Here is a 16,427-nt window from a genome sequence, read left to right on the forward strand (position 1 = left end):
AAGCCCAATTCCAAAGACACAGTAATATGGGGGAAAAACCCCTCTGTGCAGCTCTGATGAAGTTTTCTAAACTGATATCGTCAACAGATAATATCTGCAGGGTTGATTTTACCAGCATGACAGCATTGCATGGGTTTTGAAGTAAGGCTGACCATAAAAAGGAATGAAGTTCTGCTGCATGCTATAACATGGATCAATCTTGAAAACATTATGCAGAATGAAATAAGGCAGACACAAAAGGACAAAGATTGTATGTTTCCACTTATGATTGTTTAGAATAGGCAAGTTCATAGAGATTACCAGGGGTTGGATGGCGGGGGGGAATGGTGAGTTTTGGCTTAATGATTATGGGTTTTCTTTTTGGGGTCATGAAAAGTTTTGGAAACAGATAGTGGTGATGGTTGCACGTTATGAATGCAATTAATACCACTGAATTGTGCATTTAAAAATGGTTGGAGACTTCCCTGGCAGTCCAGTAGTTAAAGACTCTGCACTTCCACTGCAGGGGGCATGGGTTGGATCCCTGGTCGGGGAGCTAAGATCCCACATGCCACGCACAGTACAGCCAAGGGGGGTGGGGGGGAAAGGTTAAAATCCAAGAAACCAAACCAAGCCAACACTAAACAAAAGAGAAGCATGTGCATCATCAATGGGTCTATTTTCCTATTTCTGGCTGGAACAAAAGGTCATCATTTGAAAAGAGAGAATATACAAAAGGAGCTAATACAGTTTTGCCTAATCATGCAGTATCAGTGAGGGGTCTTCCCATTGGGGCAGCTAGGACATTTTTTTATAGTTTTTGGATTTAGAGATGTTACCATCTCTGAGAATTAATATTTATTATTTGGAAGTGTGTGTGTGTGTGTTTGTGTGTTTGTGTTATTCTCTGGACAATCGGTTGATAATAGGATAAAAGTGCACCTCATATCTGAGGAAACATTTTTACATGCCCTTGGATGATCTCACCTTGTCTTCTGCTGAGGAACTTTAGTTTTGTTTTTTTGGGCTGTGCTGCAGGGCTTGTGGGATCTCAGTTCCCCCCACCAGGGATTAAACCCACACCCTCTGCAGTGAAAGTCCTGGCAGTGAAAGTCCTAACCACTGGACCACCAGGGAATTCCCTTCAGAAGAATTTTGAAGTCTCCGTCCCTATGTTCCTCACTCATCTGTTCTATGCCAAAGGTGACCATCTCCCGTCTGTCTGGTGCCCTGAGGAATTATTCCACAGATAATTAGACTTGGAGAAAAGAATGTATAGAGAGGAAGCTTAGATCCTTGGGGGAGAATAACCCATGACAACACAGGGTAGGGTTTTATAACAGAGGAGTGGACGTGAAGACAGGGGAGCAAGGCTAGCAGTGGGGTTTGTTCATGAGCAGAGCTCTTGTGTAGAGTTTAATTCCTTGCAAATACTCAAACTATAAAAAGCTATAATTAATGTACTGATATATATGACAGTGAATTAATGTATGTGACTTCTCTTTCTCTCACATGTATCATTCCCTTTGGCTCTCCAAACTTCGGTAAAACCTGCTGTACCTTGGGGCTTCCCTGGTGGTCCAGTGGTTAAGAATCCGCCTTCCAAAGCAGGGGACGAGGGTTCGATCCCTAGTCGGGGAACTAAGATCCCACATGCCGCGGGGCAACTGAGCCCGTGCGCCACAACTAGAAGGCCCGCATGCTGCAACAAATGATCCCACGTGCTGCAACTAAGACCCCATGCAGCCAAATAAAGAAATAAATATTTAAACCTGCTGCACCTTTACAATTTAGTGTGGTTGTACTGGAGGAAAGTCATTGTAAAGGGAAGTGAGGCTTGCCCCACACTCAATCCACCCTCTCCCAGAGAGTCCTTCAGAGTGAACTAGCATCATGCCATCCCCCTCTGGGGACCCCCACTGGAGCAAAGAATTCATAATCCAGAGAATCAGTGACCTTGATCACAACTCAGGAGCTTACAAGAGAATGCCCCCACCACCAGTTTTCCTAAATTTGCCTAGCTTGTATTTAAAGCCTTGGCACAAACCTAACCATAATAAGAATTCAAAGCATTAGCTGTTATTTGAATTAACGCTCACTTCAGAAATTCCCCTTAAAGTTCTGGTATTGATGGGTGAGGACAGGTGCAGGACAAATAGGGAAGGGTAGAGTTCTATGGTTTAACAAAGGATGTGATTAGAAAGTTTTTGGGTTGGGCATGAAATGTAGAGAGGAAACAGCATATACTCCGGAGCTTCCTTCCATAATCTAAAAAGGATCTTGACTGAGAGGAGAGCTATCACCACCTCCCAACCAGGAGCGCTCTCTCTCACCGGTCCCTCGGCCAGTTAGGTCTCTTGTTATGAGATGTGTACTTTTCTTTCATATTAAACATCACTGTTTTAATTATATATTTACATGTGAATGCAATTACTTAATTAATGTCTCTTCCCCACTTGAATTTAACTTCCATGAGATCCTTATTGGTTTCATTCAATACTTTTTTCAGTGTCTATTATACCAGGTACTATGTACTTTTTCTCCATGTGGATAAAAAAGAAACCGACCAAAAAATCCTCCTGTCATGGACCTAAAGCTCAATGAACGTACACGATACTGTATTTTAAGTGATGCGTGCTAAAGAGAAATATACATTAGGAAAAGGGAAAAGGAAAGGTCAGGATGATGGGATATAGTTGAAATTTTAGATATGGGACAAGAAAAAGCCTCAACTACGAGGGAGTATTTGAATAAAGATAAGGGATAGGGCTTCCCTGGTGGCGCAGTGGTTGAGAGTCCGCCTGCCGATACAGGGGACATGGGTTCGTGCCCCGGCCCGGGAGGATCCCACATGCCGCGGAGCGGCTGGGCCCGTGAGCCATGGCCGCTGAGCCTGCGCGTCGGGAGCCTGTGCTCCGCAACGGGAGAGGCCCGCGTACCGCAAAAAAAAAAAAAAAAAAAAGATAAGGGATCAAGCTGTAACAATATACAGGGGAAGAGCATTCCAGGCAGAAGGGCCAGCAAGTATTCTTTGCTCCTCTGTGTTCTCTGTGCAAGCAAGGAGAGAGGTATGGCAGGGGCAGGTGGCAGAGGGTCTGGTGACCCACTGTAAGGATGTTGGCTATTACTGAGGGACCATGGAGAGTTCTGAGAGCAGAGAGACATGAACTAAAGTATTTCAGGGGACTTCCCTGGTGACGCAGTGGTTAAGACTCCAGGCTCCCAATGCAGGGGGCCCGTGTTTGATCCCTGATCAGGGAACTAGATTCCACATGCATGCTGCAACTAAGAGTTTGCATGCTACAACTAAGGAGCCCGCCTACCACAACAAAGACCCAGCGCAACCAAAATAAACTAACTAAATAAATAAAAATTTTAAATTAGAATAAATAAATTAAATATTTTGGAAGGATTGCTGTGCAGAGCATAGTCTGTAATTGAAGAAAGGAAGACCCGTTGAGAGGCTGAATGTAACCATCCAGGTTGTTTAGACCTGGAGGTGGTGAAAGTGGTCAGTGAACAGGATTTGGGCATGGGATTTACTTATTTTTTTTATTTTTATTTTTTATATTGGAGTGGAGTTGATTAACAATGTTGTGTTAGTTTCAGGTGTACAGCAAAGGGATTCAGTTGTACGTATACATGTATCTGTTCTTTTTCAAATTCTTTTCCCACTTAGGTTATTATAGAATACTGAGCAGAGTTCCCTGTGCTATACAGCAGGTCCTTGTTGGTTATCTATTTTAAATATAGCCGTGTGTATATGTCAATCCCAAACTCCCAGTCTATCCCTCCCTGCCCCCACCCCCAGCCTTCCCCGTGGGCATGGGATTTAAAAGGAAGAGAGCAATCAAGAAGACAGCCAGGTTGGCCTGAGCAATGGGAAGAATGACAGTGCCATTGATGCCGTTGAGACAGGGAAGGCAGCAAAAGGAGCAGGTTATATGTTGGGAGAGAGAACAGGTGCTCAGTTTCAGCCGTGTTTGAAATGCCCATCAGACATCCAAATGGAGATGCTGAGGTGGAAGATGGACATACTTGCCTTGAGGTCAAGGGAGAGGTCCAGCCTAGAACTACAGATTTGGGGAATCATCAATGTATAGATGGTATTCAAATCCTTGAGGCAGGAAGAGAGCAGGAACCCTTGCTGCTTTGCTCACTATTGTAACACCAGTACAGTTTCTATCATCTAGTGGGTATTAAGTTTCTACTGAATGAATAAATAGAATGCATATGGCCTCAGGTAGGAGGGAGAAGCAAAATCTTTAATAGACCAGCTTGCATGAGGGAAGGAATTTAAAGTCTCTTATTTGAAAAGCCCGACCTGTTTTCCAAGTTCAGTGCAGTCATTTAGATGCTGATTCTGACGAAATAAATCTTTTTTTGTTGCTCTTTGAGATGCTGCTGCTTCTGACTTCAAATTAGTATATGGCTTCCATGTTTGTGGAAAACATGGCTTATGCAAAAATCCTTTGGTGTAATCATCCAGTCTTCTAGCAATTCTTGTAAAGCAATCAAAGAAGTGGTTTGGGAAGCAAAATCTCTGTCCTAAGTCCTATATAACTGAGTTTACTTGCCCAGTCACAAAGCAGGAGCAGTTAGTGCTGGTCTCTATTGAGACTCAGAGATATTGTGTAATTAAATGAGGGAATAGATGCTTTTGGCTGATGGAACACAAGATGCCTTTAAATAAATGTTACAGGCTTCCCTGGTGGCGCGGTAGTTAAGAATCTGCCTGCCAATGCAGGGGACACGGGTTCGAGTCCTGGTCCAGGAAGATCCCACATGCCACAGAGCAACTAAGCCCGTGTGCCACAGCTACTGAGCCTGCGCTCTAGAGCTGGCAAGCCACAACTACTGAGCCCGTGTGCCACAACTACTGAAGCCCACGCACCTAGAGCCCAGGCTCCACAACAAGAGAGGACACGGCAATGAGAAGCCAGCGCACCGCACCGCTCGCTGCAACTAGAGAAAGCCCGCGCGCAGCAATGAAGACCCAACGCAGCCAAAAATAAATAAATAAAATAAATAAAAAATTATAAATAAATAAAGTTACTATGATTATTATTATGCTTCTAAAGTTAAAGATATCATTTTACCATGATTACAATTTACAAACTGTCTACTCCTCCTGCCTCCTGATCTATATTACCTGTGGAGCATGGACTGGACTTTTAAAGAGTCAGCCCTAAAGGAACCTATGCATTAGGCAGAGTGGCCCCCAATCATTTTAACTATGTGATTCGGTGTGTGAAAACCCCGCCCATCTTCACTGGACCCACACAGGAGGAAGGCTGCCTGGTGGTGGTGATGTTGCTGTGGGGAGGGGCATAAAGAACTGAGTTCAGATTTGAATGTGTAGGGCCCAAGCACTGTCAGCCAGTTCGGCAGCAGTGCTGGAGGAACGCTTCCCTTCCTAAGACTTTCAGGGAGCCAAGAAAGACACGCTGGAGTCCACCATGGACAGGTAAAGCAGTCGGCTCGTGGGTGGTTGTGTTGTCCTTCCCCTCAGAGCAAATCTGAGTAATAAGATGGGTAGATTCTCCCCTTCTCCCCTGTCACTGTCTGACTCACAAGACCTGCTTGGTCAAGATGCACATTTATTTTTCTAGTTCTGCCTCATCTTCTGTTCAGATCTTAACATGCTTTCCACCCAACTGTCTCTTTCTCTCTTTTTCCCATAGTCAAAAGAGCTTTTATGCACTATGTATTGACTTGTCCTTGCAGTTAGAACTAGTTTATGGTAGTAATATGAACCAAGCAAATGTTAAGAGAGTGAAATCATGAAAAGCTCATAGCAATATTATACTAACAGTATAATACATATATAACAGTACAGTGGTAACTGTAATAATTCTGTAATAATTCTGTAAACATTCAACTATGAAGAAAAGCTTTACTAGGGAGACTTTACTGAATAATTACACAGTCAAGAAATTATTTTTTAAATGCCAATATTCAAAATTAATTGCTTGCAGGTCACTATGACTGTGTCTGCTATTATAAAGGAGATAAATCAGTCAAGCAACTTATTTAATATTAAAGGCCCAATTGTTAGGCAGTCAAATGGCATTTATTATTTACCTAGTCTTTCCATTTCTTCAGACATGACTTAACTTACTTCTCTAGTGTGTATTTTGTAAGATTTTCACAATGTCTTCACATGAAGTTGATGACAATTATGTTATTGTCATAGAACTTAATCTATTCCTATTTTTGATTATTGCAAATGTATGAAAATGTACACCTAATCCATACTTTATCTCAATTTAATTCTTTTACAAAGAGTTTAAACTACAGAGCTAAGAATCTTAATGGTAGATTCAATGTTCTTCAGAAAATTGAGGGCAAAAATGTCAAATGTCAGCTCAGTTTACAGTGAGATTTTGAAAACTAATCTGAGGTAAAAGAGAGAGGAAAAAGTCTCATTGGAGATACTTGTAAATAATGAAATGCAAAGCAATGGTCAAATCAGAGGTGAAATTCAGAGAAAGTCAGAGAAGGCAAAGGAGATGAAATTCAACAGGAGAAAAAGGGAAATACATGATTTTCATTAAGGAAAATACTATCTGCAGAGCACAGTAATAATGGCACACGGCAGGAGAGGGTGACCTTGTCACGATTATTTTTAACCCATTTGTCTCTGGTTTGCATTGCTGGGGATGCAGCCAGTGTTCTGCCTCAGGGAACACAGCTGTCCTGCCCAGCTGTCAACCTGCAGGCCTTACAGACTGTCTCTGCCGAGTCCTCCGTACACTTAAGAGAAACCAGAGGAGCACAGGGTGCTGGAAATAGGCCCCCAGCTATAGTTAAAGAAAGTGATGGATCAAGATAGTTAATTAACAAGGCCATAGCCATGCAATTCACTTCACTGTGACTGGTATCTTCTGATGGAAACAGAGCTACTGTATTTTCATGTGGGGGTAGGAGATAGAAGGCTAACTGAATCCCTTACTCTATGTCCTATCCTTTCTTATACTCCCAGGACACTTTTTTTTACTCCTCATGGTAACAGGGCTCCCACACCACCTGCAGTGCATCATATAGTCCCCCTTCCTCCACTTCTCATCCACACACCCCAGGAAGACAGGTTAAATGTAAAAGGAATTTACTGGTATAGATTATGAATATGAATTATGAATGAATAAGATATGAAGAGATTATGCTTAATCTATTTAAAACTGGGCCCCAAAGAGAGAATTTTTTTTCTTCCACTCCAGTATTTATTAAGCATGTACTATGTATTCGGTTTATGTTCTATGCTGAGGCTGACTGTGTTAATTATTTAACAATCGTAATAGTAACAGAGGTAGTGCTGCGGTGGTCACCGTGTAAATTATTATCACTTTAAAATAAAGCCAATTATCATTAGATCTTTGTTAGCATCCATTTCAGATTCCTGTCAGATGTGCATTTTTAATTCTAAAAATCTGATTGACTAATTTTTAAATGGTTTCCCATACGTAATGTATATACTGGTGATTTAGATGTATCACCATCTCTGCCTCAGGATTTAAAGTGGATTCCAGGGACTTCCCTGGCAGCCCAGTGGTTAAGATATTGTGCTTCCATTGCAGGGAGGACAGGTTCGATCTCTGGTGGGGGAACTAAGATCCCACATGCCCTGCAGCATGGCCAAAAAAAAAAAAAAAAATGTGGATTCCAATAACCTTCATGTGTGTGAGGAAGACATTCAAATTGCAACAGCTTTAAAAATCTCCAGCCCTTGCTTATCTACTTAATAAGTGTGACATTTGAGAACTTGACTTCAGGGTCTATCTCATGTATTTCATTATTAAAATATCAATAATCAACATATGTCCATACAAAGACTAGTACATCAATGTAGAAGCTTTATTCACAATAGCCCCCAAATGGAAACAATCCAAACGTCCATCAACAGGTGAATGAATAAACGAAATGTGCTGTATCTAAGCCATGGAATATTGCTTTGCCGTAAAAAAGAACAAACTATACTGATACATGCAACACCAGGAATGAATGTCACAGTCATAACATGCTTAGTGAAAGAAGTCAGACACAAAGGAGGAAATAATGTGTGCTTTATATGAAATTCTAGAAAATAATTTATAGTTGCAGAAAGCAGTTTAGTGCTTGCCTGCGAGGGTGGGGAAGAATTGACTGAAAAGTTGGGTGAGGAAACTTGTGGGGGAGGGGTGCCCTGAAAATGTTCTGTATCCTGATTGTGGTAGCAGTTTTGGGTGTTTACATCTGCCAATATTCATAGAATTGTACATTTTAAATGGGCGAAGTATGTAAATTATACCTCAATGTAAAAAAAAAAAAGTGAAAAAAGTTTCAATTCTCTTGCCAGCAAACCGTATTCAAATTAATGACTAGGTCATTACTTTGACAAGTCCTCTGCACTTCTGCTCAGTGCCACTAGGTGGCAACATTATCTCCACAGATTAGATAAGTACATTTCTGGAAAAGTCCAAGGACAAAAACCAGGGACACTCACTCCTGATGCTTTGGTATCAGCCACACTGTATAGCTTGTGGTGTGTTCACAACCACAAAGAAACTTCTGTTAGCAGAGAGTATTTCCACAAATTCAACTCAATTTAGTGCTTATGATATGCAAGACACTGTGTTGGGAAACAAAGAGCAATCCGCCCCTCCCCTAACCCGCCCCACCTACACCCCCCCGTGTGTGAAGAACACTGCAAAATATTTAGGTTATATTGCAAATTTACACAGGAAATCAGCCTAATCTAAATCCTGTAAATACATGCCTATAAAAAAGACTAGAACGAAAAACGTAAGTATATTAACAGTAATTATCATTAGATAGTATGTCTAATTATCACTAGATATACTGGTTAAGCATTTAAAAAATTTTAACTTTCTACTTTTTAGTAGTATGCAAGTTGACATACTTTTAAAAAGCATGACTCAGAAAGTGACACTTCCTGACTCAAAACACAGAAATTCTAATTGAGGAGACAGACCTAGCAATCAATTGATAACAAAGGTTGAATGCTTTGATAAGGATAAGCGGAGAACAGTAGGAAACTACGGAAGGGTTTTTTGTTGCTGTTAATGTTTGATTTTGCCTAGAAATTTCAGCATAGTGGCAGTGAGAATGGTCTTAAATTGTGGATAAGGCTTTGAAGGATGGGTAGGTTTTGCCCAGTGGAAAAAAAGGCAGGGAAGCTTGCAGTCAGGTGGCTGGAAAGAAAAGACTAGTGCTAGGGGTCCTGCTGCAGGCATGGCGGGGAGGCTGAAGTGATGCGGAAAAGAGAAAATACTAGGAAACGAGGCTAGAAATGTAGATTGATGTCCAAATGTAAAAGCTTTACTGTAGGGCTTCCCTGGTGGCGCAGTGGTTGGGGGTCCGCCTGCCGATGCAGAGGACACGGGTTCGTGCCCCGGTCTGGGAGGATCCCACATGCCGCGGAGTGGCTGGGCCCGTGAGCCATGGCCGCTGGGCCTGAGCGTCCGGAGCCTGTGCTCCACAACGGGGGAGGCCACAACAGTGAGAGGCCCGTGTACTGCAAAAAAAAAAAAAAAAAAAAAAAAAAAAAAGCTTTATTGTATTAAAGAGTTTGGAGTTTATTCTACCAGTGGAAGTTAGGGGCTTTTCGGTATCAGAATGACTGGCCCACACCTGGGCTTTTGTGAGATTTCCAGGCACCTCATGGAAAATGTTATTTTGAAGGGACTGCGGGCAGAGAGACCAGTTAAGAGGTCAGGACAATAGATAAAGGGAAAGATTAGAGCTTGGACTGAAGCAGAGAACAGAGGAAGTAGAGCAGGAACAAATCCAGAAATAGTTGGAAGTTTGACTCCATAAATTTAGATGATTAATAAATTAATTCAATATGAGGAGTGAAGGAGAATCAAAAATGATTCCAAGCCTTTAGCCTGGTTACTTGGGATGGAAAGTCAGTAGGAGAGGAGAGGCAGCTCAGGAAAGGGCAATCTGGGAATGCTGCGTTAACCCCGTGACTTAGAGGTCCATGTTGGACATGTAGGTAGAGATTGGAGGGGAAACCTGAAAAGATCAGTATGGGACTGGGGAACAGGTTTGTGATTCCAAGTTATCAGCATCTAGAAGGCAGCCATGGGAGGGGCCTGTCCTGTGAGCACGTATGGCTTTGGGTTTCTTGCTGTCTCAACGGGTCTTAAATATAAGCATGATAAGGGGGTTGTAATGGATTCCAAGCTCAGTAAGTCTCAGGCATCCAACCAAGGAAAGCAAGAGCATCTCCTTTGGTTTGGCCCAAGTATTACAGATTTTTTTTAAAAAGCTGAAGGAAAGCCAGGAGTGACCAGAGGATCAGCGGTGCGCCTGCACTTCCTCCCTCCTCTCACCCACAGCCTCCTGATGAAGCAGAGGAAGTTTCTTTACCACTTCAAAAACGTGCGCTGGGCTAAGGGCCGCCATGAAACCTACTTATGCTACGTGGTGAAGCGGCGGGATAGCGCCACCTCCTTCTCCCTGGACTTTGGGCACCTTCGAAACAAGGTATCAATTAATACCTGCTTCCCAGGCAGGGCATTTTTAGAGCCACCTGCTGATGGTACCACTTTCAGGCTGTTTCATTTGTCTCCACTAGATTCCTCAAATCTCATTTTTACATGTCCCTGCAATCACAATAGAAATACCCCAAAGGGTGTCATTTAATGTCCTCCCCAATCACACTGAGCACATCAAGGCCACACCTTGCTTCAATGCCAAGAATAACTGCCCCCAAACTTTCCCCAGCAACCAAATTGCCTTTGAGATTAAAGAAGATATCCAAAGAAAGAGGCTTTTGATTTGGGGGAATATATACAGCTCATTCAAGCTGAATTTTAAATGTGGAAAAACAAACTGTGGCTTTAAATTTTTTTTAAATTAAGGAAGAAAAATTTAGGAAAAATGAATGACTCCATTCTGTCTTCCAAATGAGTCCTATACCTTCCTGCTCACCTAGATCGGAGGCCAGTAAGTACATACGTAATAGTGAGCCTCAGAAAACTCAGGGAAGCCCTTCGTTAAAACTTGAAGATCAGACAATTACATTTCCAAGAGACTTCTTCACCAAAACCCAGATGGGTTCACATGCTCTTCTGCCAATGAATATTTCCTCTCATAAAATGCAGTGACATCTAGTCTTGGTGGAATCCCAGGAAACAATCCATGGGTGGAATGACACTGGCTAGTTTCTAGGGCTAGTTTTACTCTCCAATTTTTTGGCCTCCATTTGTATTATGTAAATTGTCTCACTGCAATTGTTTTACATTCTAATCTCTTTCCTATTTGGTAATAAGACACATTCTAAACATAGAAAGCTTCTGTGTTAACAACCCTTTCCTTCCCTCTCATTTAATCCTCACAACAAAACTTCATTCCGCTGATGAGGAATCAGGAGATCCAAGAGCTGGGTGACTTGTTTAAGTCACAAGAGTGGCGATGCCAAGAAATGGAACCTGGGTCTTCAGATTCTGAGACTAATGACTTTTCTTCAGTATTAAGGGGACGTGCTGGGAATTCCCTGGCGGTCCAGTGGTTAGGACTCTGCGCTTCCACTGCAGGGGGCACAGGTTCGATCCCTGGTCGGGGAACTAGGTCCCACATGCCACACCGCAACTGAATTCACATGCAGCTACCGATCCAGCATGCCACAAGTAAAGATCCCGTGCACCACAACTAAGACCCGGCACAGCCAAATAAATTTTTTTCTCAAGAGTGCATGCCTTAATTTTAAAAGCTTATTACTAAAAACTGTTATCATCTAAGCCTTCAGCGAATCATAGTGGTAACAAAGATCACTGACCACAGATCACCATAACAAATATAATAATGAAAAATTTGAAATTTGCAAGAATTACCAAAATGTGACACAGAAACACAAAGTGAGCAAATGCTGTTGGAAAAAATGATGCTGATAGACATACTCAAGACCGGGTTGCCACAAACCTTCAAAACGCTAAATATCTGCAAAGTCCAATACAGCCAAGCACAATAATATAGGTATGCCTGTATTTAATTGCTCTTAGCCCCAGTGGCGCCTATTACCTCTCTCAAAACAACACTCAGGGACTTTCCCTGATGGCACAGTGGTTAAGAATCCGCCTGCCAATGCAGGGGACATGGGTTCAATCCCTGGTCCAGGAAGATCCCACATGCCGTGGAGCAGCTAAGCCCATGTGCCCCAACTACTGAGCCTGCACTCTAGGGCCCACGAGCCACAACTACTGAGGCTGCGTGCCACAACTACTGAGGCTGTGTGCCACAACTACTGAAGCCTGCGCACCTAGAGCCTGTGCTCTGCAACAAGAGAAGACACTGCAATGAGAAGCCCGCGCACTGCAACGAAGGCCCAACACAGCCAAAAATAATAAATTAATTAATGAATTGATTAATTTAAAAAAAACAACACTCACCTGTCAGTCTCATAATCTCTCTCCTAACCCTAGATTTTTCTGACCTCCACTTAGTGGTCCAGTGTATTTCCACAACGTTCCATCAACAGCCCTTCCAAGCCATTTTCCTTCCCCTCCAAGGAAGGAAAAGGAGCTTCACAAACAAAAATTAAATCTCAGATAGCGTGCTGCTCCTTCATCCACCCAACTCATTCCATCCTCCCGGCTCCACAGAGAAGCTGTACGCTTTTCTCTTCCTAGGGCCGAAAGTGCAAAGTGTTTGGGCTCACCACTCACACTGTGTCCTTTCCGGCAGTCGCTTAACCTTCCTGTAACCTAGGACAAAACTGCAGACACGGGCTTCCCTGGTGGCGCAGTGGTTGAGAGTCCGCCTGCCGATGCAGGGGACACGGGTTCGTGCCCCGGTCCGGGAAGATCCCACGTGCCGCGGAGCGGCTGGGCCCGTGAGCCATGGCCGCTGAGCCTGCGCGTCCGGAGCCTGTGCTCCGCAACGTGAGAGGCCACAACAGTAAGTGGCCCGCGTACCGCAAAAAAAAAAAAAAACACCCCAAAAAAGATCACCCTGGGAGGGACACGAATTAATGACTGTAAAGTTACCGGCAGGGCAGTCGAGGTCAGTAACCCTCCGCTGAACCCTCTGCTCTCTCCCCAGGCGGGATGCCACGTGGAGTTGCTCTTCCTCCGCTACATCTCCGACTGGGACCTGGACCCCGGGCGGTGCTACCGTGTCACCTGGTTCACGTCTTGGAGCCCCTGCTACGACTGTGCGCGGCACGTGGCCGACTTCCTGAGAGGGTACCCCAATCTGAGTCTGAGGATCTTCACAGCACGCCTCTACTTCTGCGACAAGGACCGCAAGGCGGAGCCCGAGGGGCTGCGGCGGCTGCACCGCGCTGGGGTCCAAATCGCCATCATGACCTTCAAAGGTGCGCAGGGACCTTTCTGCCCGGCTCAGCGAAGCACGGTTTGCAATTCAGATTGGGAAGAGCGGGGGCGGGGGGGGGGGGACCCAGGGGGGGCAGAATTCTGGGAGTTCTGGTTCGCCTTTGGAGCCAAAAGTTATCAACTAGAATTGGAGGAAAAGAACCAATGGCTTGGGACTTCCCTGGTGGCACAGTGGTTAAAACTCATGCGCCCAATGCAGGGGACCTCGATTCGATCCCTGGTCAGGGAACTAGATCCCACACGCATGCCGCAAGTAAGAGTTCACATGCAGCAACTAAGGAGCCCGTGAGCCACATCTAAGGAGCACACCTGCTGCAACTAAGAACCAGCAAGACCAAATAGATAAATAAAATATTTAAAAAAAAAAAGAACAAATGGCTTAGACCCAAGGCTTTGGGTGGAGACAGGGTTTTCTTTCTTTCCTCATGATTTGAGATCTGAGCTATCCCCTTCCCCCTCCTTTTTTTTTTATAGATTATTTTTATTGCTGGAATACTTTTGTGGAAAATCATGAAAAAACTTTCAAAGCCTGGGAGGGGCTGCATGAAAATTCGGTTCGTCTGTCCAGACAGCTTCGACGCATCCTTTTGGTAAGTTAAGGGCCTCTTTGCTTCTCATTTTCTTTCTCTCTCCAAAGTCATCTATCCCTGGAGCTACTTATACTTCCTTTTCTTATATTTCCCACATTGTCGTGTGTGTTTGTGTGTGTGTGTGTATTTATCATTCTCTCCTTATTTTTCCTCTGATGAAAACTTTACAGAGCACAGGCTGTAGGCTTCTGTAGTTATGGCGCTCGGGCTTAGTTACTCCGTGGCATGTGGGATTCTTCCCAGACCAGGGCTCCAGTCCGTGTCCCCTGCATCGGCAGGGGGATTCTTAACCACTGAGCCACCAGGGAAGCCCCTCTCCCCTTACTTTCTTCAAAAATATTTACAAAGTCATCCACTCTCTCTTTTTCTCCACAGCCCCTATATGAGGTTGATGACTTACGAGACGCATTTCGTACTTTGGGACTTTGATACCAACCGTCAAGAATGTCACATACGAAGAAATACCTCTGAAGATAGTGGGTAAAAGAACTATCCTTCAAGAATTCTGTTTTTCTTCAACTCTCACTTTCTCTGAGTTTAGAAAAAAGTATTCATAGATGTTTCTAAAATGTCTTGAAAATAGAAGGAACCCAGACCCACCAGGGTTAGTGCCGCATGTGGTGCAGTTTTTAAATGCAGCATCGTCCCCTACTGGGAGACGACAGAACTGCAGGGCCTGGGAGCCCCTAAGTGTCAATACTCTGCCGTTTAAGCAGAGAGAAAGCAGAAGGTAAATGCTGAGGAGCATGGTGAGAGGATCAAATGTTTTACAACCGGTATCCTTTACTATTTGATTCTTGTTCTGAGTTTTCAGTGGTATTAATGATAAAATTTTCTACTCTTTTCCACTGGGGCTCACTTTCAAGTGAACAAAATTCTGTCACCCTGTGATCCACAGAACTTCCTAATGAGAGAACCTGGGTGATTGTAACCCCAAGCCATCTCTTCAAAGCATTAATATCCAAGCATGTGTTGTATGTTTTAATTGTCTGAAGCATGTTTTTATGTTTGTACGTACAGAGGATTTTTTCTTGGTATGGAAAATGCCTGGTCACCTTTAGGCTCTTGTATAATAAAGGATCTTAAAATGAATTTGAGGGCTGTGAAGAAGACACGCTAAAAGTGAATGTATACCTCAAGTAACAGATCTGCAAAAAGATCTTTTTAAGGGCTTCCCTGGTGGGACAGTGGTTAAGAATCTGCCTGCTGATGCAGGGGACACGAGTTCAAGCCCTGGTCCGGGAAGATCCCACATGCCGCGGAGCAACTAAGCCCATGCGCCACAACTAATGAGCCTGCGCTCTAGAGCCCGCGAGCCACAACTACTGAAGCCCACATTCCTAGAGCCCGTGAGCCACAAGAGAAGCCACCGCAATGAGAAGCCCGTGCACCACAACAAAGAGTAGGCCCCGCTCACCCCAACTAGAGAAAGCCCACGCACAGCAACGAAGACCCAACACGGCCAAATATAAAAACTAAATAAATTTTAAAATATATATATATAAGATCCTTTTAAAATCATACCTTTGCAACTATACACTTTCCATATAACTAGTGAATTCTTGGAAGGGACTTGCTTGAATGTTGAGAAAAGAAAAATCTGTTCTCTCTGATGGGTCTTTGAACCTCAGCAATGCCAACCAGGTCAAGGTTTCCCCCTTTTTGTGTGTATGTGTCGCTTCTCTCAAAGAAATGTGACGACATAACAGACTGTGACAGAAGAATAGTTGGGAAGTTAGAATGACAGAGCATTGCAAGGAAATCGTGTTTTATCCAGTAAAATGGTGTGAGCCAGCATGGCAGAGAGTGGTCATTTGTCCCTAATAACTATCCTGGACTGTGAGAAAAATATTCAGAATAACCATAACACTGTACAATTATTACCTAGCAACCCTTGCAATGCAGATAAACAGATCCACAGGCAAGGTTGAACACATAATTGTATTATTTTATTCTTATTGTACATAATTTGTGAAAGAGTTAAATATTAAAAATCCTTATTCATGTATTCATTCATATTGTATGTTTATGCTATGTGGTGTCTCGTATTTTTATCATAATTTCCCTTTCTGATATGTTGAAATGGATTCCTAATGTCTCATAAATTTATACCTTTAGAAATGCTTCTAGTAGCAAAGCATGTAATTCTAACATAGTCTAACATTGTAATAACTTTGCTATGAAACCCTCTTGATGTTTAGTCTAACACTGTAATAACATTGCTATGAAACCCTCTTGATGTTTAGTAAACTTTTCCCACAGCAAATTTGATTCTGGCTCATTTCAATCAACTGAATAAATGATAAATAATTTTGGAAGTTTTGGAGATAAAAATGCCAAATTAAAGTAAATCCAAAAGTGATTTTTAAAAGGTTAAGTTACAAAATTCGGATGATGGCATAGAATTCAGAGTCCAGGAATAAACCCACACATCTATGTTCAACTGATTTCTGACAAGGGTGCCAGGACCATGCAGCAGGTGAAAGAACAGTTTTTTCAACAAAAGATGCTGAGACAA

General features: G+C 43.1%; 1 protein-coding gene across 1 annotated transcript; it reads left to right on the forward strand.

The window, feature by feature from the left end:
* Positions 1 to 310: 310 nt before the first annotated feature.
* Positions 311 to 14,338, forward strand: AICDA (activation induced cytidine deaminase; the record flags this gene model as incomplete). The annotated part of the gene is made up of 6 exons (XM_082635337.1): positions 311 to 326; positions 5,401 to 5,446; positions 10,323 to 10,470; positions 13,027 to 13,300; positions 13,794 to 13,909; positions 14,285 to 14,338. 6 exons carry the CDS (start codon positions 311 to 313, stop codon positions 14,336 to 14,338), a joined length of 654 nt encoding a protein of 217 aa, XP_082491463.1.
* Positions 14,339 to 16,427: the final 2,089 nt, after the last annotated feature.

This window comes from Mesoplodon mirus (genome assembly GCF_964341445.2).
Source record: "Mesoplodon mirus genome assembly, chromosome: 11".
Classification (NCBI taxonomy): Eukaryota; Metazoa; Chordata; class Mammalia; order Artiodactyla; family Ziphiidae; genus Mesoplodon; species Mesoplodon mirus.